This window comes from Takifugu flavidus, chromosome 3 (assembly GCF_003711565.1).
Source record: "Takifugu flavidus isolate HTHZ2018 chromosome 3, ASM371156v2, whole genome shotgun sequence".
Classification (NCBI taxonomy): Eukaryota; Metazoa; Chordata; class Actinopteri; order Tetraodontiformes; family Tetraodontidae; genus Takifugu; species Takifugu flavidus.
The window spans coordinates 4,469,801-4,494,816 of NC_079522.1; the positions used below are offsets into that span (position 1 = coordinate 4,469,801).

Here is a 25,016-nt window from a genome sequence, read left to right on the forward strand (position 1 = left end):
GTAATTGCCCCCTTCCTTCTGCTGTCCATCTTTCCCTTCACTTCTTCCCCTTCTTCTATCCACTTCCTCTCTCTGATCGTTCCCCTCGAGCGGTACGCAGGCACAGATGTCAAGACGCATTATTTCGGCCAGATGAGTCCCATGTACATGTCTGCGCGCGCACGTAGGCGTGCCCGCATGTGTTTTTGTTCTGCTATCCTAACAGTGATGGGCGGTGGGAGGAGGATTAGCGAACGCGCATTTCTGGATTCCAACGCATGTGGCCGCGAAAGCTAAAGTACACGCAGTGCAATCTCTCTCTCTCTCTCTCTCTCTCTCGCACACACACTCGCACACACACACACAGACTCGGCTGTTACAGTCATGGTTCAAGGGCAGTTAAGACAGCTTCCATTGAATCAGAAGGACCTCCGCGCTAGCCCGGGTTGCGTAAGAGCGCAGGATTGGCAGCCACGTTTAATCGCTAAAACCTGAGCCAGGTTTCAAATAAAGGAACGGGTAATGAAAGAAAAGGAGGTAAAAGAAGAGGTGCATTGTGTTTTTTTATAGATCGCTGGTGTTTTTGGATCTACGATTTGGTCCTAAAATGGACGTCGGTTGTGGCCCTACGCTGTGAAATGATGGTAATAGCAGGAAGGTGATGTGACAGTGGGCGTGGCCTTAGGGTGTTGCTAAACTTCATAATTTTAGAGGTGCATTACTACAGAAGGAGTCTTTGAGGCTCATCCATCATTAGCCTCTGTTAGCAGCGATCCGAACGCATCACGGAGGTATTCCGACGTTCTCTCCCGGGTTCAGGTTACAAAGCTGCGCTCGTGCCCTCAGGTAGATGTGTTTTGCGCGAGACGAGGCTTGTCGTTATTACAGTCTGAACCCCCTCCACCACCCTCCCCACCATCTCCCTCCACCTACTCAGATCTGCATTTAGAAGACACCTTGTTTCCCTTAGCAACCCCTCCCATCCACCCCACCTTCCGTTTGTGTTCCTCCACCTCTGCACCAGTCTTGGCCACGCCCCTTCCACTAATCTCGTGCTACTTCAGCCTTCAGTGACACATTATTTATTTATTTATTTATTTAGAGGCCACAAGTTTAGCTGGCGCAGCTTAACGATTAGAGATTAGTTTTATTGTTGCACTTAAATCCAGGCAAACAAAGTTTTCCTTAATAGCAAATCCGATGGAAGGTCTTTCCTATAGGCCCCATATTTCTGTGGCTTCCAGGGCGTTAAAGCTTTATCACCCTGGATGAGGAAGGACAAAAGGCTCAATGTGTGAACGTCTGCCCTCTGTAGGATTATTAAAATGTTATATGTTGCATGCGCAGAGCTTTTTTATAGCATCCATACAGTCACAGTGTTCATTAAAGGCCTTAATTAGACAGACATTTCCATGTAATTACAGTCTTTAAGATATACGGCTCCTCCGCCGGCCCCCTCGCTCACTTTCTGAAGTCTCGACTGTGTGTTTTTCGGGGCGCTCGTGCACGTGCGCGCGCGTGTTCCGACCTCACCTCCTCCGGGTTCAGGGTCTTTGACATTTGCCATTAATATCACCCAGAACGGAGTGACATTTATGAGCCCCCCCCCCCTACCGAGAACTGTCTTTCCTCATCCTTCTCTCACATTTTCATCCACCCTCTTCCTCCCCGACACCCGTCTGCTTCCCTTTTGTCTTAATTTAGAAAGCCCCCCCCCACCGCTGCCGCCACCCTCTTCCCATTTGCTTCCTTCCCTGTCCCGCTGCATGTCACCCATCGCTGTCGCGTCCCTCCCTTCAGACCGCTGACCCACTTCCCTCTTTTTGTGTTCCGAGCCTCCCGCTTTACCAGCCGTTCGTCCTTCAGTCGGGCAACTTATCCCCATCTCACCGGTTCCTGGTTTGCCAAAAGTAGCCTAACCTACATAGAAAACCCAAAAGCAAGAAACCAGTCCTGCAATATTTCAACGCCCGTCTTTTGGGAAGGATTTAACGTCCTTGTTCTGAATGAAAACAATTTTTTGTCCTTGGAGACTGCGACACTTATGGCATCTGATCTGGAAAACTTGTAAATATGTTGGCGGCACTGACGATCCGAGATGTTTTAAGCCTTTTTATGTATTACTTTATTTAATAGAAGTATTTCTGTGAACCAATTTTGAGCTTTAAAGGCAACATTTTAGGCTGACCAGCTTTAGTTTTCTTTGACATCGCTGCGAACAGAATTCTCTATTTTTCTGCAACGCATCATCCGAACGTCGCCTTCAGCGGCGGAGTTGACTGAATGTCATTTTCCTGACATCTGGATGTCCCAGAGGAAAAGTTTGGGCAGGTTTTCTCTCTTTAAAGTTGTTTTTTTCCTGTAGAATTGTTCCGTACTGCACAGCGGAACAGCAATCACGCGTCGGGGGTCACCCCCGCGGACCTCATGTCCCCTCCGCGTACGTGCCAGCGCTGTAATCCTGCAATGACAACGCCAATGTCGCAGCTGGGGCCCTGCCTCCGAGGAAGTCCCCGCAAAGACGGGGCCTGTCAAAAAAAAAGGATAGAAATATAAAGGCAATAATGTTTGGAGACGAGGGAAATCAGGAGAGATTGCCGTAGAGGGATTCTTTTTTTTTGGTTGGGAAAAGCGTTACAGGGCGGCCGGAGACCGCCAGTTAGGTGTAGGTGTCTCCCGTTTTTCCCCCCGGCTGCACAGGATTCTCGCTCAAATTGAGCCCGTAAATCAGGCTAATGTGAGAAGCGAGGGCTTTTATTTAGTGTGGAAGTGTGTAATGTGCAGCGTTGCCATGCAGGAGGCCGGGCGACGGTGGTGGAGGGAGACTTCTGGACACCTACAGAGTGAGTGATGCGTCTCCTGAGCGGTCGTTCCCGTCCGAGGAAGCCTGTTATCTGTGTTTGTTCCTCCCGTTCTGACTCTGATTTTGCGGCAGGTGTGTGTCCGTATATGTGCGCGCACAGCTGGCCTCGGGATATCACCGTGACGACCACTTGCCATGCAGAGGTATTATCAAAATGCTAAACGTTGATAGTAAAATGATCAACAACAGCGGTGGCCTTGGTCGGCCTACCCAGGTGGGGAGGAAGGGCGGACAACTGTTGTTTTGGTTCTACGAACAAATTCCGAATAAGAGTGGTTAGGGAGAGGGACAAAAGTGAAGGACAGGAGGACCAGGAGGCTGGCATTCACCCATTTCTTCAGGACTCTAATCTAGAGACTAATATACGTAATGCAGCACGGCGACCCTGAACGCCACACGGCAGCAGGCGAGGCCCTACCAGCAGCCTCTCCACGATATCACGGAGCAAACGTCGCAGTCAGAGACCCGAACGCGGCCCCGAAGCAGCTCAGTCGGCTACTAATCCTCGTAAAAATCCTATGAAACCACCGATAACTCCTCATCAAGTATTGATAAGCAGCAATTGAAGGCGGCGTTCAGCACGGAGGTCAGCTCAGAAGTGCGCTTGTGGGGATAGTGAGTCTGAACAAGGTAGCGGATCGCTCTAGAACACCGTGCACGATGCCCCCGCTGCCCCGGGACGTGAACGCTGACCCACTTGTACAGTCGTGACCGTCCTACATGACTAGCACTTTACCACCGTTACACAAGACCCATCCTCCCAGTCACTACAGGCCTCCTTTAATGGCCTCGCTCCCTTTGTTATTTTTTATTCCCGCTCCCTCGCTTTGTGCCCGCCTGTCTTTCTCTTCCTCCATTATGCACGTCTCTCTGCTCCGGTGGGCACATTTATTTGGAGTGGATTACGCTCCTTTCCCAGCCAGTCCGACTTATTACGGTTTGTTTCCTGACATTTAATTGATGAAAATGAACAGAAGGAATTGCCGCCGCTTATGCGTACTAATGACCTTGTTTACGCCCACCGCTGCCACGCCTCTCTGTGTAACGGTCGTTGGCTCCGTTCCCAAGTCTGATTTCTGGATTGGCGAAAATCTGATTTCATGAACGGCACCAATTCGATTTTTCCAAGAATGCCGGTGAAATCTGGAATGCCACTCACGTCACAGCAGAACGACAAAAAAGACGGAGACGCTAATAATGGCACAGCATTTGGCAACAAGCCTGTTAGTCGTGTAGCATGTTGCTACGAGGAGATCACCACTCCGTGGAATGAAGTCGGAGTTCATTGTCTCTGCGGGCCAAGTCCTCCAATCAGGCGAAACTGGAGGGGAGCGACTGCACTTGCTCCTTCTGTGTCGACATGCCGTGTCACTAGTGTACTGAAGTCGACCTTGTTACCATGACAACCAATCTGGATCAGGCGCTGAAGTGCGAACACGATCTGTTTTTGTCACTTGCAAATGGCAGAGCGGACGCTCGGGCTTCCGGATCAGAACAGGGCTAAAGTCCCACCCCGGTTCTAAGTTCCTCCTGTAGCGGCCGTGAGCAGCTAAGGGGTGTTCCGTGTTGCCACGTTGAGACCGCCATCATTAGCATGCTGCGCGTCAGACCAGCACAACAACCTTTTTGCACATACACAAATCCTTTTGACGTTTAGGAATTTGTCGCGCACGGTCAGTCAGACTCATGTCAACCTCGGCTGGCTTATAGGGACGAGTGGTAACGAGAGCCGCGATCCCAGAACAACATTGTTTTGGCGGCAGGGTTTCCCCAAGCCCTCTCGTGCGCAGGTGCACCGTCAGAAAGAGGGATCAGGTGCATCCCTTCCTGTCCGGGACCCCGATGGCCCGGGGAGAGAGAGAGCGGGAGGGAGCTGCCGGGGCTTGGCCCATTTAGCTGCATGTGTTTCAGCTAGCGGGAGTTGAACCCAGTGGGATTGTGAGTCGCCCACCCTTGAAGAGCGCGGGACACGGAGAGTATAAAGAGCACGTGTGCCGGTGATTTTAATGGAAGAGGATGGGCAGAAAGAAAAGAAGTGTCGAGAATTAAAATGTCACGGCGGAGAGATCGACTACAAGCAAGGACACCGCGATTGCTCCGTTTGCTAGCATGAAAGCAGCCAGATTTGGAGGAGAATCATGGATTTATTGGCATCTTATTGGTCATCGTGTGAGTTTAACCTGGATAAAACACCTTCCCGCTGTCGCTCACACACAAAACACTGGTTTGAATGACATTTAAGGAATTAGGAGTTTCATTTGAATGAATTTCATATTAAGAAATGTGCATTTTTAATAGAAACAGAGTATTTTATTTCACTATCACGTAATAATTTACAGCAATTGTGTTTAAATATTACTCAACCACATTTATTTGCAGATTCTAAAAGTTGTTTTTATTAAGTTGTTATTAAATACAGCAGCCTAAATTATTAGGACACTTGGCAAATTTCAGAGGTTTTATTGAATTTGCCCTGAAATTAAACTGCTGTAGCTGCTGCAAATATTCAAAGTTAAAGGTATATCAGAAAAATAAATGTTGATACAGCGTGATATATCACTAGTAATTTATTCAAAATAAGTCCCTTTAACATCAATCTAAACACCCTAAAGGCTTTAAGATATTCACAGTCACCTTTTGAACATAACTTTAAATACTGTACTTTTAGCTACTTTTAACAACAGTGTTGTCTGGTAGCAACTAGTGCCACATGAAGCTGACAGAATGTTTCCCTTCTCATCAATTTATTCCCTCATTCTTCTTGTTGTCATCACTGACGGAGCCCCCCCCCCCTGGCTGCATCCATGCTGGCCCCCGCCTGCAAACTCAGAACAAAAGATTTGCACCGGTAGCAGAAAAGTTCATAAAAACCTCACGCTTTGATGGAATTAATGGCGTGTTGTGTACTTGGAGTTGGAATTGAGAGTAATAGCCGGCCAGCTTTGGGTAGGAGCTGAAATTAAGGCTGTTCTGTTTCAGTACACAAGCCAATGCCCCCCCCCCTCCCCCCTCCCCGCCACTGCCGCGAGGTAATGGCTTGTGATGGCTTCGTTAATGTGTCATAGCCAGGTTATAAAAGCCCCACAGGAGATTTATGAAGACGTTTTTAGTTACAGGAAATTTCAATTGGTGAGATCCAAGAGTTTTTTCTCTTTAAGAGACAAAGAAGTGGGAAAGAGGGAGCGAGGAGGAATGAATCCTTCAGCCTCGCCTCAAGGGGGAGGAGATCGGGTTTTATGCTCTTCATCATCGGGACGACACCCAGAACCTTTGGAGGATGAGGGCTACAAATTTAAACAGGAAGACGGCGGAAGACCCGCCCACATGTCCCCTCCCCTCCCACACATGCAGCCCTGCTAGCTTGTTTTTCTCCCATTTTTGTGGTTCTTTGAGGGGAAACATGCTGCAAAAGTCAAACAACTGGAACTAAACGGAAGATCTTGAAGAGACTCCTACGAAGCAACGTGTTAGTTTTGGGCTGATTTGCACAGATGGAAACGCTTTGTAGACGCACTGAGACACTCACACACTCGAGCCACACGGCCTTAGCATGCACCAGCGCGCCCACAAACAGGCACTCGGGCGGCGTCTTTGACATCGCGTCGGCATCTGTTGCGTTCTTTAACCTGACTGTCATGAGGCTGGCGGGGGCACCGTGGTGCCGGAGACGCCACAAGTGTCCTCGCTTCCACGTAAACCACATAGCGAAGCTGGTTTTAGCTGGGGATAAAAAGAACGTCTCCGCTTTCAGATCCTTTAATCTGCAAATAATATTTTAAGTAGTCAACTATCATAATGTATTCTGCTAATACTGGTTTCGAAAGGTTTGAAACTTTGCCCCCAATGTTGCCTTGAAGGCAACATTCAGGTAATTGTCCCACCTGTAGCTGGAGGATATAGACTTTAAACCGGCTAATCCAACATAATCCTCAAATTTAATACATTTCCTTGTCTTATAAAACCAAACCTACAGCCCCGCAGCCCCGGGAACCGTCAACAACCGGAGATTTAGTGACAGCGTTCAAATTACAGCAGCCCTTTGTCGCACTTGTCTTAATTGTGCGACGCCAATTTATATTTCCGCCTCTCTGTGACAGGAAAAAGCGGAAATCGGCCACACCGGGCGGCGTGGTAGGAGCGTTTGTGATGGGAGGAACGTGAGGGAAATAACAAATGCACAGGCGCAAATTCAGGACAGCGGCGAGCGTTTAGTTGCCACCAAACCTGCTGCAGGAGGGGTGGGGGCTGAGCCAGAGGGACGCTGTTGCGGCCCAGCGATGGCGTTTGCCAACGGTGAACTCATAACCACGAGTCTACGTCACCGCGAGTCAACGCTTGACCCCCGCTAACCTTGCTAACAACGCTTCAGGCTCACAGACGAGGCCCTGGTCCAGTTCGTGATCTGTTTGGAGCCGTCACCCACAGCCTGATGGAGGTCGACTGTTTTTCCCACTTAATCCCGCAGCCTAACGACTGAGGGTGGCGGCTGAGGGTGGCGGCGCGGCGCCCTTCCTTTCCGCTGCCGTCCTCCGGCGCTTTGTGTTCCCTCTCCATCACTGCCGATCATCGTCTCAATTACTCATCCTTCATCCTTTCGCCTCTTATCTCATCCCAAGTAGATCCACGCGTTTGGGGATTTAAGGCGCGCTGCCGTCCCGTGCGTCCCCGTCATCGTCCATCAGCGGGACGTCACACACGTCTCCGATTGTTTGTTCTGTGGCTCTAAGTCAGGGTGGAGACCAACTCTGGGAGTTACTATGTAACGGAACATAATAAGATGCTATACAATATCCGCCATTTTGGTATCTGCATTCTGTTGATTGTGATGTTAAATAAGAGCCAGATTCTATTTATGAGAGCTCTCCTGGTTCCATTTGTCTCCCCGTCTCTCAGGCCGTCTTTCTCTCCACCCGCTTGTTCTTTGTATCCATTACCGCAGTACTTTTTCCCCTAATGGAGACATTAGAGTCTTTTACCTTGCTGCCATATATCATGTCACTTAAACTCCTTCCTCACTTGGCTCAAACTTTTTTCCCCTCCATTTTCCTCCCCGTCTCCACGCCTGCTGTCCCCCCCCCCCCCCCTCTTGTGTGCCTCAGGTCATCTCCCATAATCTCCCGTCGCCATCATATCACCCAGCAGCTTGTCGCAGGCAATCAGTCTGCCTGTCTCACTTCGCCGGACGGGCCTCCACCTCCTCCTTCCCGTCCTTGCTCGTCTTCCTCTTCGTCTCCCCTCATCTCCCGGTGCCTTCCTGTCCTCCTCCATGTGTCAAGAATTATTACTCTCAGAAGTCCTCGGACCATTTGAGGGTATTTATCCTCTGCCTGCACCCTAATCGGAGGACGCTATACCCTCTGTTCACCCCGCGGCCTGAAACGTGTCCCCAGATGGGACAGAAGGTCGGAGCAAAACCCAGTTTTTGAGGTTGACGTTGATGGTGGTTATGTGGCAGTTAGGTTATGTTTAGACAGACTATCTGACTGGGATCTATTTGTTCAGGCGGATGAAGAAAATAAGGCTGATTGGTTTCCTTCTGTTTTGCTCTACAATATTTGTCTGGAATTGGAAGCCAGCGCGGCTGGTTTATGTGTTGCATGTATAATCCGATGAGCTGACCCAAAGATTGAATTTATATCCTCTGGATATCATTGCTCAGGCCTCCGAGCATGATGGAAATGCATCGGCAGAGGGTGGAAAACTGCCGAGGAACCTGCAAACTTCACACTTTATCTAAAGCTTCTTTATATATCCTTCATCTGTCACTGTGTGCCGCCTTCCCCGCCCGTGCTGCCGCTCGCCTTGACCTCCGCTTCTCCGATTCTCTCCTCCTGCTTTCACACTCGGCGAAAGAGAGACGGGAAGTGTTGGGAGCGAGGCTGCCTGGTTTTCACACCCCTCTTTCTCTCCCTCTTCCCTCTCTTTCTGCTCGGCCGCAGACGGGCTAATCTGTAGCCTGAAGCCAAGCGGCAGCGGGGAAAATAATTTTTTTATGTTTCTTTTAAGGAGAGAAGGTGAGGGTTTGCCCGGGGCAATGGCAGGGAGGGGTGAGGAGAGTTGGGAGGCATGTTGGGATGGACCTGAGGAAGTATTTTCATGTTTTTCCCTCTGTTTTTGCAAGCTTTCCCTCAACTTTAAAGCTAGTTTTCAAATCACAGCTTCTAAAAACCTGTTCAGAAGAGCGAGTGGGAGTGATGAGAACATTTTTTTTATTGCAGCTGGGGTCCCCCACCACCCCTTTTTTTCACGGCCAATGCTGTTTTAGGATGGCAAATCCCGACTTTACCTCGAGGGCCTTTGCAATCCACGCACGCCGCCCGTTTAGGAGTGGAAATTCAAACGGAGAGAAGGGAAAAATCCGACAAAATAATCTCAGCAGGTTCTCCCGCTCATTCTGGTTCTCTGCGTGTTCCACCTCCTCCTCCGCCTCCATCCACCTGTGCGACCTGCAGACCACCGATCTTTAATGCATCCGCTGACAGGCTTTATGTAAGAAGAAGCGCCGGAGTGTTGCAGGGATTCACGCTCACCCACCCTCATGCCTGCTAACCCTGTCAGCACTGCTTGACCTCCTTTGGCCTCCTTTTCTAGCTTCAATTGAAGGCGCCTGTTTGATTCGAGAGTGGGTCAGATCGCTCTGGAAATCTGACACCACCTCGGCTGGCTTGTTTAATGTTGTTCAGTCAGATTTGATGGCTAGAATATTGGTGATGATGTCACCAAATATCAGGAGTTGACCTTATTTTGGGTCCTTATTTTGGCTCTTTATAGAGGTTTGGCTCCTGGAACTATTTGGTTTTTGACCGTTTTCTGGCAGCACTAGTGGGCTTCTCTTTTAACATCAGGTTTTTGGGTCTTACCTCTTTTTTTAATTTTCCCTCATTAATATAGCGCATCAAAAGGGAAGGGGTGCAATGGTATGTGGCTTGGGTGTGGCGGCGGTGTCGAGGAACTCCAGCAGACAGCACAGTAATGTCGTATTAAAAGCTCTGCATGCCTCTTAGCTTGACATTTCAGAGCTTCTCGTTGGACTTTTTAAATTGCTGCAGTGGCAAATGTCACTGGCTGACTCCTCGGAACGGCTGACCGAAAGAACAGCAGCTTTTGTCAGGGTCATCTGTAGATGAAGAATGAATTTCTGTGGGTTTAATAGATTTCGGCATGTTTGACATTACTAACTATTTAAATGTCTTTTTGCAGCTACATCGGATGGGACCCGCCAAGGCCTGGATAGCATGAGAGGCGGGGTGTGCGCCACCCAAGGCATGAAGGTGGTGCTGAAAGTCGGGCAAAGTAAGTCTTCTGATGTGTTAATATCCCCACTCCCGTATGGGCTCTTTCTCATGCAGCCATTCATGCATCACGCGCTGGCGCACATCAGCTCCCCTCCCCCGCCATCTCACATCACCTCTCACCGGTACGGTGCATTTGTCAGGGTGCCACACGAGACACGGAGCCTCTTCCAACCATCCGTCACGTCGTACAGTGTGAAAACTTCTTTGCTTCTTTACACACGTTGGGTCTAGTTTAGTGGCTGAAACGGGTAAAGAAGTGTTGGATGGGTCATCTTTAATGAGCCCAACGGGTGCGCCCCTCACTCTGCTGCTGTGGCGTAGCAGAGGAGTTCGTGTTGAATCACAAGGAGATAAGCAGATAATCGGATTATCTTACAAGTGTCACGGTAACGGCTATAATATTGATGTCCTCAGTAGTGTTGTTTATTATTTTTATTTCAATCAATGGGAATAGTGAAGTAACTATCAAAATCTGATCTCTGGAGTAATCAGATTATTCAGACAGCAGTAATCTGATTATGAGGAATCAGATAAATACCTACATTTCCCCCCACGCTCCAACATCGCCGTGCATGTTTTGTTGATTCATATGAGCAACGCGCACACACAGTAGAAACGAAGGGTGGCAGCAGCGTGTAGCTTCGTTACCGGGTCCGTTAGCATGCAACTGTACCCAAGTATGTTTTTCCCCTAAATTCCAAATTGTTTGGCTAGTGTGACCTTCTTGTGCTTAAGCGCGGTTAGCTTCCATGGCACGGCGCGGTAGGAAGGGGTGTGCTCCAGCCCGATAAGGTTGTTCACACATGCACAAACCTGCGCTGGTTCTGGCATAGCACAGAACAAGTGGCCTGAGCGAGCGCACCCTTAATCAACTTCTTTTGTTTTGGTGAGCAGTTCATTTCCTGCGGTCCAGTATTCAGGGTGACATAACCCGGCGGCGTGCACATTACAGAAGCGGCCATCGGATCGCATGTGCGCGGACGCGATTGCGCTAGGCGCCAGCACCCAAACCGGCTCGTGGAACACACACATCTTCCTGCGTGGCAGACCCGCCAGCGAGCGCCCGATAAGAGAATGAGCCCATTCAGCGTTAAAGCCTCCAGCCGGTGATTTTTAATGACTCGTGTGTGCACGCACGTCTAATTTGTTTGGAAAAATTGTCCCAGGTAATGACCCTCACATGCAGGCCTTTCAGGAGAAAAGGCAGGGAAAAGGGGGCCATTTCAGCACTTTCCCTGACCTGCACATTCCTGCACATAATAGGCACCTGTCCTTCACTTGACCCCCCCCATTTCTATGTTGTGTGTATCGGTGGCCAGAGCATCACAGTGGCCCTATCGGTGCGTCGCATCAGCACAGTCAGCTCGCACAATAAAATAACACCACGCGCTTGTTTTTGCCCCACTGGGTTTTTCGCCACAAGGTGATGGAAACACTCCTCCCTCCCTCACGCGTGCGGTCAAATCCCCGCGTGCCCCCTGCACCAGTCTCTCAGATCCATCTCTCCTTTCTTTTCCTCCTTCCTCATTTTCTTTCATTCACATTTTTCTTCCCCCCCCACCGCCACATTGCTCACTTCCTTTTCAAATTCCCCTTTTCCCCATCCTCATCACTTCCCTTTCATTGTGCATGCGAGCCAACTCTCCCTCCCCCAGTCCCCCACCACACCTCCCCTATTTTCACTCTTCCCCTCTGTCTTTCTGTCTTATCTGCTCTGCGGCTGAAAGGTCACGTCCGTGTTGTTTGTCGTCTAAATAAGCACCGTGCCGCTTCATGGCGATCTCTGATGAGATATGGCGCTCTGCGCCACTCCGAGGGAGCGTACACACGAGTTCACAGTTGTACGTCCGTCCATACGCACACACACTCACCTGTCCACTCTAATTTTATTCTATATCTATCTTGATCGCACCCTGTCTCCCACACACACACACGCGCACACACACTCTAAACTTCCTATCGATCCAGACAGCACCGCCCCCAACTTCTGTTTAGTTGACTACCAGGAGGGAGCTTCCAGCCAATAGCCACGCACTTGTCTAAATGTCAGTGTGTATAGGTTGATAGCTACACACACATTCGCCTGCATGTTGCAGTGTGTGTTTGTTGTTTCCCATCCATTTTCCTCTCGCCTTCTGCCGCAGTGACCCATCACACACTTTATCGTCCAAGTCCGGCAAAAATGAGCCTAGCAAAGATCTATACTTACATCCACTAAAGACATATTTAGTGATTGAAAAGTCACTCTTGTCAAATATCTGGTGGGGGAACAAAACTGACAAAGCTACCTGTGGAAATACGGTTTAAAATCAAGGTTTTCTTCACGAGTATGTTCTCCTGCAGTCTTTTGACAGTAGCAGAAACAGTAAAACTAGTTTTGCTTTGTGAATTGTCCTTCATATGTGACCAGAGCAGCTCTACCAAAGGCTGTGAGCGTGCTTGCATGTGTAAACGCGCTTTAATGCCGCCACCACCATTACTGGGGTCTTGTTCGACAGATGGCCTGATTTAGCGACTGCGGATTATGAGCCGCTCCTCTCATGTAAATTCACTTAGCATCAAACAGCCTCTCTTCAGTTTTCCCGCTCCGTCGAATGGGAAAACGGAGACCCAATCAATATGTGATCTCTTGTAACTGGGAGGAAAGCCTTTTATTAAAGCCCTTCTGTCTTGATTTCTGTCTCTACCGGCCCTTTTTTTCGCAAATTATCGGTTCCAGCTCCGAGGCTGTTTCCAGTCATTCTGTTCATATTCCACCCTTTTTTTTCTTTCCCTTTCGCAGGCCCATATGGGCTGCCACCGAAGAAGGATCCGCCAGCGGGACGCACCACTAACAGAAACCCAGGTAAGCAGCAGACCAAATGGAGATAATCCCCGGTAGGTCCATGTGTGGAATGTATGGAGGGAATAAGCAAGGACTCAAGGATGAAAAGGAAGCAGCAGGGAAAGCGAAGGAGGAGGCAACAGATGGAGAATGTGCAGTGGTGACATCTGTGGATCTCTCTATTTAATTCCATCTCTGTTTCGCTCTCTCTCTCTCTCTCTCTAGCTCTTTCCCTCCAAGCTAGGTGCTGTAGGCAGGGAACGCATGGCTAATAGCTACCCTGGGAGAAGCATGAGGGAAAGAGAGGGAGGAAGAAAAAGTCAGAGAGTGAGACAGAGGGCAGCAGGAGAGGAGGGCCAGACTGGCGGCGACATTTGAGAGAATTATTATTGTCATTAGTTCGGATGGCCTGGATTTGGGAGGCCCGTCGATGGCTAGAGAGGAAGAAATGAGAATTAGAGAAGGATGAGGACAGAAAAGAAAGGAGACGTCCGGGAGTGATGGAGCAGAGTGGGGAGAAGGAGGCTCAGGAAGAGGTGAAAGGGAAGAATAATTGAACTGGAAGTGGAGAGGGGGGATAGAAAAGGGAAACGGAGAGAGGCATTCGACTCCTACTATGCTAAAACCCCGCGCTAAAATGAGCTAAGTTCTGGGGGGCACCAAGGAAGGCTAGGTGGCTGTCTGCAACAAGTAAATGTCACCAACGAAGACACCCCCCCCCCCCCCCCCCCCCCCCCCCACCTCACAAGATGTTAAAACCCAATGGGAAATGCAAAATTCAGCTTAGCTCCTTTGCGTTCCTCCTTTTTGGTGAATAACTGTGTACAGATGTGTGAATTGCCATATTCACACGTGGTCCCATCACTCGTCCATATCTCATCTAGGTGAGAATTGGAAACAATGTTGGCCTTTATTGTATTTATCTGGACAATGCTGGACACTGTGATATACATCACACTTGTAATGAGGGATTTCACACCTCACAGGGACGCATTAGCATATACTCGCCGCTAATTTGCCAGTTTTGCCAGAATCTCTTATCCTCATGTGAATAAACATGAAATCATCCCGTCTGGTAACGGCGTTGGTTATTCAAAATGGGCTCATTATATTTGTTTGTCGAGCCCGATCTCCTCCTGGGATGCGAACAAATACATTACTGCGATGTGAAGAGAGCGCCTCTCTCTCTGGACTGAAGCACAAAGGAATTATGAGTCAGGCTTTTTCATTTTTTCCTCATAATTATAGCCTATAAAATTTGGGATGATTGAATATTTGCTCTTAACTCAAAATAAAGTAGCAATGTTTAGTGAGTGCACCTTTAAGATAAAACATTTTTGACCACTTTTGAATATGTTTTATGACATATATTGAACAGAAATCCAAATATAAGCCCATACAATATTTTTATTCCAAAAATAGTATCATTTTGAAATACATCAGTAAGGTTTTTTGTTCATTGCCCATAAAAGGATCAAAAAGTTAAGAAAAAAAAGTCAGATCCAGACATTATTTCCCAGTGATGCTTGCTATGGCGCCAGTAGCATAGTAGGGACCTGGACAGTAAAGATTCCTATAAGTTAAGGTTAAGTTGATTTTTAGAAGCACCAAAATGGAAAGCCTGGAGCATTATGGGTAATTTTATAAGTAAATAAAGGAATGGATTGAAGCATATTTCTGCAGTGCGCCAATGATTATTTTATTCTATATCTAATATTTTTCCGAATGGAACTTTTCTAAAAATTCCAAACACCAGTGACCTGCAGTGATCACCTTGACCCGTCCACTCCCCCCACACCCTCCCCTTTGTTGACCTGTTGGAAGTCGCTCTCCGAAGTGAAATTCGCTAATGATATAAAAGGCAAAGAGTGAGCCACAGGGCCTGCAAGGTGGTGAGAAACACACAAGGGAGGAAGGAGGGCAAAGAATCAGCAAAGGCAGAGGGGCAGACGTGAGGGAGGATCGTAATGAGGGGAGGCGGCGAAAGGCAGCCGGGATGGAGAATCAGGGAGGGTTCGTGAGAGCAACAACTGGTTTCAGCACTTTGCTCCCAGAGGGTCCAGTACGATTGAGTAGGGGTGAAACACATCCACCTACATGTCTATTTTTCACCACGCATTCGCTCACAAGTGTGTTGCTAGGCACTGGGTCCAGACTAATGTATGTCATTAAGGCTATAATAACCCAAAGATGGAGAGAACCACAGAGCGAGGGAGGGGCGAGGAAGCAGAAAGGACACAGGAGAGACCCACATGAGGGTAAAAGAAAGAGCTGTGTGCGAGGAATAATGATAGACCAATCCAAAGGCTCTATAAAGCGGGGGCTAACATTACGGGCCTTAACTAGTTAGCCACAGATCTTCACACGATCCCGGTGGCAGATCTGGGACCTGCCACCCCCCACCACCACTTTGTAAACAGGCACACACATTCAGACTATATTCCACCTGCTGAGTCCTGACCTGAGCCTCCCGCAGAGAGAGAGGCGAGCTCCGAGGCAGCGGGGAGCTTAGGTTTCAAGTCATCACGTACTCATTTGATGGGCAGACGGGTTAGGAAGCAGACAGACGGGGGAAAAGACCATCAGGAGGGGCACCAGGCAGGCCGACAGGGTCGGAGGCAAGCAGAACACACCCGTTTCACGTGGCCAACTGCCGTGTTGAGTAAATGTACTCGCCGAGCTCAGGAAATAGACTGTTTCACCTTGATACTCCTCGGCTCCTCCAGGCTATCACGAGAGCACATGAAACACAGCGCTGTCACTCACGCAGAGCGCAGTCATTGCTCTGTACTGTCCACGGAGTCCTTAAAGCATCCGGGGGCAGGAAAGGCCGGCATTTCGCTGAGTCGAACCTCTGTAGCCTTTAGCGGGCGGCGCCGTTACTCAGATCACAGAGGTACATTTGGGATGTTAATTGTTTAAAAGCTCAGATTCTGAGAGTAAGCTGTGTTACTGCTCCATTAAGATCCCCTTCAGGTATTTTAGTTGTCAAGATTGTTAAGGAACTGGGCCGATAAGTGGAGGGTTCTAGGTTCAAGCCCCACTGGGGCCAAAACATGGTAGATGTTCTGGTAGTAGGTGCCAGAACACGTTCAGATCACTGCCAAGGTATCCTTGAGCCAGGTCCCAAACCTCCTCACCCAGGATCGTACCCTGCCTTCACCCATATGTGCACCCTTCCCGTGACCCTGAAAAGGACAAAGCGCTCAAGAAAACAAAACATATAAAACCCGAAACTACAACACCTGGGTAACTTCCTATTCCTTCATTTGTTTTAGGTGGTTCGGGCAACTCCACCCACTCTCGAGGACCCAACAGCTATGGGGGAGAAGAGGGAGGTGAAAACGGGCCCCTTCAGCCTTCTAACATTGCTCTCATCGCCGGTGCGGCAGGAGGCTCCGCCTTCCTCCTCCTAGTGACCGCCGTGATCTGCGTCGTGTGCTACAGGCGGCGGCATGCCAAGCACTCGGACACCCACCACCCACCGCTGTCTCTGTCGTCCCTCACCAGCCCCAAGCGGGGCGGGGGCGGGGGCATTTCCAGTTCCAACAACAATGGCTCCGAGCCCAGTGACATCATCATCCCACTGAGGACGTCGGACTCTGCATACTGCCCGCACTACGAGAAGGTGAGCGGAGATTACGGTCACCCAGTCTACATCGTGCAGGAGATGCCGCCCCAGAGCCCAGCAAACATCTACTACAAAGTATGAGACGGCCAGTTGTCGGGACACATCCGCCTTCTAAACCCACCACCCCCCACCCCCCCGCAGCAAAGCTCTCCCTCCCAGCTCCCACCCTGACCAGTATCGTCTCATGGAAACCCGTCACTGTTGCCCCACGTGCCAAGCCACACTCGTGTTTGTAGCTCAGCCACCCCCGTCTCTTCCCCAATCCGATTGGGTCACTAAGTGTAAATTCAGGGCATGTGCGGCACGATCGTACAAGGCCCTCGTAAACGGGCAACGGCCTCTGAGTTCCCTACTCGTAAACTCAGAGTTGCAAGCGCTGAATGAAGAATCCTCCCTGCGTTGCCAGTTTGTGTGTGTGGCCACACATGTTGCCAGTAAAAACCTGGCGCTGGGATTTGAGATGCTCAGCAAAAAGAGAGAAAGAAGAATGACTGAAAACAAATCTACCCTTGAACCCACGTAGTGCTAAAAACTCTGATTCCCAGAGGCCCTTACCTGCCCAGCTCACCGCCCCGCCCCCTCAGATCACCATCAGCCAATCAGAGACCGGCCCGCGCTACTAACTCAGCAGTAGGATCCTAGCTTGTCCGTGTTTGTTTCTCTTGGGGAAAAAACCCCTACGGGGGCCCGGACTCACCCAATCAGTGAGCCCACGCGGGCGGTCGCGTGAGCGGGCCGAGGCCTGAGGAGGTCTGACTAATCGGTGATGCTCAGAATCTTGTATATTTTAATAATGTGACGTGTGCGCGCGTGCGTGCGTGCGTGCGTGGGTGTGCAACCACACGAGTGCGCGTTCGACTCGGATTAGAACTACGCCGCTCCTGCTCCACATTAGACGTGCGTGCAGTTAGTGAGCTTCAGTACAGCAAGTGTGCATATGAGTGTGTGTGTGCGTGCGTGCGTGCATTCTTTAGACTTGTCTTAAATACCAAAACACAAAATAGTGAGCGACTATGGAAAAAAAAAGTGAGATTTTCTATCGCTATCAACACTTATAGATTATATATATGAATATCCAGTGAATAATTTCTAGATGTTTCTTTTCTTTTTTCTATTTTATTGTTTTTACCAACTCTGTTAAACTACACTTCTGTTGCTAGACATTTTTTTTATCTGCTGTTTTATTTTTTCACAACTTAGAATGACCTTGTTTATTGTTCCCTTTAAGTTGTATATTAATTTAATCCCTCTTTTTTTCTGTTTTTTTTTGGCGAGCAGAGGTTGTGTCTCTCTTCCTCTCTTCCTTCCCTCATTCATCCCTTCCTTCCCTTCCCCTCTCCTCCCCCCTTTCACCCCTCTAGGGTCTCTGAACGCTGTGTATATTTTTATAGGTCCTTGTACTATGCCGTAGTTTTGAAGCTTAGACCTTGTTTATGGAAGTGTTGAGGTAGAACCATCTACGAAAGTTTTTTTTTTTTTGGTTTTGTTTTATCCAAATGCTTTTATTTTCAAATGCAGAAGTGAAAACAAGTGAGGGGGGGAAGTGGGTGACGGCGGGGAAGCTGAGGAAAGAGTGGACGAGATGGAGGGAAAGAAGAAGAAAAGGAGAGAGCGCTGTCTGGGGAGGAGGAATAAAGCGGCATCTGAATGCGGGAGGGAGGGGAGGCTGGGAAAGAAAAGACTGTGAAGGAATTGCACACTAAAGAAAAAGGAGCTGAGAGGGAGGGGAGGATGGGAGCGGCAGGAGCGAGAGATGAAGGATCTCCAGAATGGAGAGAGCACATGAAAGAGGGGCTGACAAAGGAGAGAAACTTTCTCTTTGAACAGGAGGCCTGAGCCTTTGGAACAGAGGTGATGGACGAACAGCCAATAAAAATGGATTTGGGAACAGTCGAACTTCAAGCAGAGAAAGAGGAGTTCTCATCTCACACACACACACACATACACACACACCTACTGTGACTCACTCATATATTACAGAAGACGGCACCTTTCACTTTTGCTCGTTTTTTGCAAAGACTTGCGTTTGAAACCATCACACAGGCTCATTAGTGTGCACGCAGATCACAGCTAGCTACACAGGTACCGCGGGTTAGCCCCGTTTAGATTCAGTCCGCCTTAAGATGCTGTAGAGGCTTAAATGTGAAATGTAAGGGTGATTGTCGAGCTATGATGCTTATTAGCAGTATTTGCAATATAAAAGAGGCAGTCAATTCTAAAAATAAGTGGAATCGAGTCAATTTCAGCAGGTACAAAAGTAATTCTTTGTCAAGGAAGCACTGCTCACTACGTGTTTTAACACAAAAAACACACAAGTGGTCGTTCTTTTCCTTAAACTTGTGACACCTTTCGGAGTGTTACACCACCATGACACAGTGTACAGTAGGGCGTTTCTTCTGGTGGTGCTGCTGCGAGATTGCTGTAAAAAAGGGCTTCTGATACACACGCGCATGGCCACACCTCTAAACAGCTATTTCACACCTTTTAATCTCTGTCACGAATAATTACCAACGCACACACACACGCCCGGCCTCGCTTGCTCTCCGACATTTTCGCATCTCGGCTTTGAGGATCGCTTTCATGTGACTGTGTTTCTGTGCTCGCGGCGAACCTGACGGACACGAGGGACAAACGGAGCGCCCGTGTGTTGTGTTTTCTCCTTTAGCTCCAAAGCTAACACAAACACGCTAGTGCCCCCGCACCTCAGCATAGAGCGTAATAAGACAAGGCTGTGTTCAGAGGTGTGGTACGTTCACATGTGCATACTTTTAAACCAGTGTTTTGTGTTGCTCAAACATGTATTATGGCTTCTATGTAATGTGGGTAGCATTGGGAAGTTTTCTTTTTCCAAACACGCCAGGCCTCCAGTGATGTAGCCATGTTTTTTTGTGTGAAGCAAGTGTTAAAATCTGGACCTTAAAGCATCTCAGCTGTGTTTTCGTATCGGTATCTAACATCATACATTGCCGTTTTCATGAAGTGTCGCGTTTGTTCAATATGACTTTCTTCACTCTACGCCGACGATGTCCATTTTTATATGCTGAAGGAGTTTGGACTGTTTCGAGTATTGAAGATTTTCAAAGATCAAATGAGGGGGGGAATCACCTCGACTTCTTTTTGTACATCTACCAACTCTTGTTTTTTATGTACGATGTTAAAGTCTGTGTCTATTTAAACATGCTCAGAATACCTGAAATACCCTCCAAGCCAAAAGAATTGTCTGTTTCTTTCTCTTCGACGAATTCTGGAACTCCTCAGAGCGTTCCGCTCAACAATGGCCGCCACCTTGAGGGGGGGACGACTCACCTTCTCGGACTTCAGAAGCAGCCACTGCCCTGTTTTTAGCAAAGCTAGGTCCTACTCTCACCCTCCTTCGATTTTTCTGCCGAATGTCGAATATCACTCGGACTGAAGGTTCATTTTGAAGAAAAAAAAAGAAAAAAAAAAGAGGAAAATACCTATGGTTGATTTTCATGTCAATGTTATTTCAAAGTTGTGTCTTTGGCTCTCACTGTTTGTGTTTGACTAGTCGACTCAAAAACGTGCTTTTGTAGAAACCTGCCGACACAGTTGTTGTTGAAAAGAAAAAGTTTGTACGGACCAGGGCAAAGGAACCGAGCAGCCATCACCGAGCTCCCTCACCACTCTGTTGGTGTAAGTGTGTATGTGTGTGTACATGTGAGTGTGCGTTTCCTTGTGCCAATAGACAGCGGGTGGAGGCCGCCGAGCCAGGCAAGATGGCTGTCATGCGTTTCTGCGTTGAGACTTTGTATTTGGGACGCCTCGGTGTGAGAAGGATTTTTTTGTGTGTGTCCTCTCCTCCTCCTCCTCCTCCTCCTCCTCTGCCTTGTCTACTCATCACCCCTGACCCTCCCCCTCCTTAGCCTTTTCCCCTCCCCCCCAACACACCTCTAAAGAGAGGAAAAACTAGTACATTCCTGGTTTGGAAAAAAAAGGTTGAATAAAAAAATAAAAATGTTTAAGCACCACTTTTTTGGGGTCCAGTGTGATTCATTACTGTTTGAGGGTCAAAGGTCATTTGTTTGAATTGAGGTTATTTTGGCTGGTCTTCACAACATTGATTAAGGGTTAAGATAAGGTTTAAAGGTTAGAATTGGGTTTTGGTAAGGGTTAGGATTAGGACCTGGATAATGCATAGTGTCTACAAAAGTCCTCACAAGGATAGAAGTGCAAGGTTGTGTGTTTGTGTGTGCGAGACCCCTTTAACAAAAGTCCTGTGCTTATCCCGGGTTTAGGGTCATCACAGCAGGGATTCTTCCACAGCCTTTGTTGGTAATGCTCTCGACACACACGCTACCTGATGTCACCAGCACGTGATCAACCCCAGCTTCATCACAAGGGTTGCTCGGCAACACACACACACGAGGGAGCCCATTTGATTCCCCCCCATCGCTCCAATTTCTTTTGTAACTGTTAGCACCTTTCGCTTACTTCCATTACACGCGCTTGTGCATGCGTGTCTGCCTCCAACCAGGGTGGCCCTCGCTCAGATGACCAGGCACTGCTTTTTACCCTTTTGATCTGCGGCGCATGAGTTGCCGTGCAAACACACACATTCACTGACCTCCTACTGCACAAACAAGTGCACCCATGTGCACTGATGCTCGCTGACGTTTGTCACTGCCTCCGCCATGACAACCCGCCACTAACTGTGACCATGCGCAAAAAAAACCTAAAAACCTACTGGCGAACTTTTGGAAGCCAATCCAGAGGTGACAGATGTGCTTCCATGACCGGAATTGTATCAATAGCTGTTTGATTTCTATTTAAGTGGTCAAACCTGCCCATCTTTATCTCCAGAACTCTACAAGACTTGGTATTTTTTTCATTCCCTTTCTGGTAAATTCTTGCAGCTCAAAGCTAAAATGCTTGAGATATATAGCAGTAAAGTATCATTTTCCTTGTGTTAATTTCTCACTTTACCTCATACCTGGAGTACAGTTTACACATTTGTAAAATCTGTATAATATTCCAGGGAACACACTTAGTAATCAACTGTTTATCTTCAGCTCAGCATTTCCTCTGCAATAATGTTATCTCTCCGGTTTAAATACCTCAAGGAGCAGGTTTTAAACTGTGGTCCCACTGGGCACAAAACAAGGAAAACAAAGCAGGTTATTTACCCCGAGTCAGGTTGGGAAATGAGACATTTTCCTAATTAAACTCGTGCCCAATTTAAACCGGTTCCTGCTGTCAGCCTTTTTGGCAGCAGGCGATGTAATTGGTCACGGCAGGAACAGCCCAGGTGTCAACCCAAGTGTCCCGGTAAATCAAACCAGGGATGGAGAAATGACCACATGGAAGTGATTAAATGGAATTCAGCCCTGATTAGCTTGATTGTTTACAAATTCAACATCGTCAGGGTTTCTTTGTGAGCTGCCACCAAAAACCTTAAAGACCACTGTGACGCTAAACCTTTTTTTGTTCATTTTTCCACTCGTTTAACGGTTCTATGAAAAGCTATAAAGTACCTTTCTAAGTAAAAGTCAGAATAAGAATATTATGTTTGATAGATATCAGTAAATTGCTTTTAAACCCTGTAATTTAAAAAAGAAAAACACCTGTAATTTAGCCACAAACATCTAAAATCAGGAGTTTAACGGCACTATAGGGAAGGTGATGCCTACCTTTAAAATGTACGGAACAGTCATAATTTCTCATGTAAAATATGATGAAATAATAGCGGGTAATTTGAATTTCAAGAAAAATAAATGAATAGCACAGAAACCAGGTTTCAAAAGAAAGCGGTTGTTGGCATAACAGGGCATGTTTTACGTCTCATCAAAATGATACACACTGACTGAAAGCAAATGATACAAATTAGCCTTTGAGCCATATTTTCAAATGATCTAATGAGCGAGGCCAGATGTTTCAACTAGAAATAGAGACGCGAATCGCTAACAATGGCTTGCAAACCAAGATGCAAAACAAACGGCTCGAATCACTCGCACTGTTGCTAATCCATGGAACCCGGCAGCAATATTCCCTTCAAAGAGGAACTAATGCTAATCTAATGGCTGTTAAACCTTAATGAGTTTGGATGCCTCTTACCAGCGGAGTTTAACGGAGGCCTGTTCAGACTGATCGGTGTGGCTGTGGTCCCCTTATCATTACATGCTTATCATTACTCCTCGCTAATCTGTTCTGCTCAATGCACACGCGGATGAATATTAATGCCGTGGAGGATGATAGTCCCGCGTGTTGCATGAACACACACGCCGATGCAGATAGGCTCCAGAAGTTGGAGCAGCACTCAAAGATGGAGCACACACACACACACACACACACATGTGAGCTACTCCTTGCTTTGCCAGGTGAGACGAGGGAACCGCCTCTCCACCTCCGCGGAGGCGGGAAGGCTTTTGACGTGACGCGGGCACAGACGGGCGCGCACACTTTCCACTTCCTTTCCTGATACTTTATCGCAGCGACAGAAGGAAAGAAGGGGAGGAAAAAGGAAAAGAATCAGTTTTAAGTGAAATCAATAGAGAGATAATCCCCTAAATTAGATTTTGAAAAGCTTTGGCGCCGAAGCGCAACTGAAACACCCACTTGAATCGCCGGCAAAACAATCCTCCAGCAAGACGCAGTTACCATGGGAATAATGAGCGAAGGTCAAGCATACGCAGAGAGGGATGGCGAAGTGGGGCTTGCTCGGAACTAGAGAAACTTAGCCTGGAATCTACATACTGGAGGAAGCCGAATTAACACAGTGTGATGTTCTAAAGGCCCGTGGGGGCTCCGGCGTGGAATGCTTCGACGGCCCGCACCCGACACCTGAAATGTCAAGTCGTGATTACAAAAGAAACGAGGGGTCAAAAGGGCAAGCTATTTGATTGGATGCAAAGGCCTGTCGGCCCGCAGCCAGAAGGAAGGTTCCGGCCCGGAGTAATTAAACCAGGACTACGGAGGAATTATCCGAGGAAAATGTAGGTTTACCAAGATTTCGCCCCCCGCTTTCCTTCAAGATTGCATCTATTTTTTTCTTTTTTGCCTTCCAACCCAATCTCTGTCCTCTTTTCACCACCTGGCTCTGACTCCTTTTTTGTCTTCATTTCTTTTTCCCCCTCCCGCTGTCTCTCCCCACCTTCACCAATCTTTCCCTCGCTGCACCTTTCTGTTCTCAGCATGCGAGGAAGAGAAAAAAAGTTGCTGTTAATAACAGGCATGATGACAAGTGCAGCTGTGATCTGAGTCAGAGAGATGAATGAAGGTGTGTGTGTGTGGGGGGGAGTCGTACGTTATGATTTGACTTGGGGACACGGCAGCGTTAATTTTTTTCTGATTAACTTGTTAGTATTCCTCAGAGGATGTAATATTGCAGCTCTCATGTTTAGAAATGAACAAAAGTTCCATAACGCATCTGCTTGTCGGACGGACGACTCCCCTAGCGCTCGCGCACACGTGCGGGCGAGCAATTACGCGTGCGTACGACCGATGCCGTGGGACGAAGTTATTGTGTTCTGTTCTAGAGCTTTGCCTCTCAATAATCTGTCTGACACTGTCATAATGTGCCCGTCTTTCTCTGCTGCCAAAAACATTCTGTTCTGTAGGGAAGGGACGCCGTTTGCTAACCGATCCCCTGAGCGCTCATCGTCCAGTCATAACTGGGCCATCACAAATAGCCACGAGCTCTCAGTCTGGTTGCATGTGGCTCTGGTAAGTGTTAATAGTATTAGCTGGCCTATCTTTGATATCAAATTCCAACTAGCTTGTAGTCTGTTGCCTATGTTGTTATTGCTAGCCAGACTTAGTTCCTCTTGTGCAGCTTACTGTTACATCCTCTCCTCATTATGCACCACCTTGCCACGTGCACAGATTTCTAACCCTTAACCCAAGTTCTAATGCATGTAGCATCTTTTACAGTCAGGATTGCCTCAGGGCCCTTCACAAAAACCCAGGCCCTGGCTCCAAAATGAGCGACAAAAATCTCCTTTTAACAGGAAGAACCCTCTGAGCAGTACCAAGCTCATGTGAAGGGACCCACCTGCTGATGGCCAGTCGGGTAAAAGATGAAAAGGGGACTGGACGCAGTGCAAGGACAGAAAGAGTTCAACAGACACATACAAATAAATGATGTGCATTTTCTAGTGTTGAACAGTCATAATATAACTTGGCGACCTTCATTCAATGCATTTTCTTGTATTTCCTGTACACTTGCATTCTTCAGATGAAATACAGGTGAAGAGGGCGATTCGCTGGACTGTAAGGACCTCTGAAGTACTACTTTAGCATACCGAACCTTCTGCCATTGCTTTGCCCTTAAACTGTTGCTGGAACTTACCTCCTCTGTAAGTGTTTACCCCTTTTTTTAAACTAGCCTGTACATTGGCTATACTGAGCAACATGTTGTGCAACCTGAAAGAAAAAGATTCTCAAGTAAGATACTGACACTACAGGTTG

The 25,016-nt window shown here is 48.0% G+C and overlaps 1 protein-coding gene across 1 annotated transcript in view; it reads left to right on the top strand.

Moving 5' to 3' along the window:
• efnb3b (ephrin-B3b) overlaps positions 1 to 20,581 on the top strand; it is a 62,151-nt gene extending 41,570 nt beyond the window's left edge. The window contains exons 3-5 of the mRNA XM_057026953.1: positions 10,043 to 10,135; positions 12,920 to 12,982; positions 16,240 to 20,581. Of these exons, the coding sequence (XP_056882933.1) occupies positions 10,043 to 10,135; positions 12,920 to 12,982; positions 16,240 to 16,673 (590 nt within the window). The 3' untranslated portion in view covers positions 16,674 to 20,581. The remainder of the gene's footprint in view (positions 1 to 10,042; positions 10,136 to 12,919; positions 12,983 to 16,239) is intronic.
• Positions 20,582 to 25,016: the final 4,435 nt, after the last annotated feature.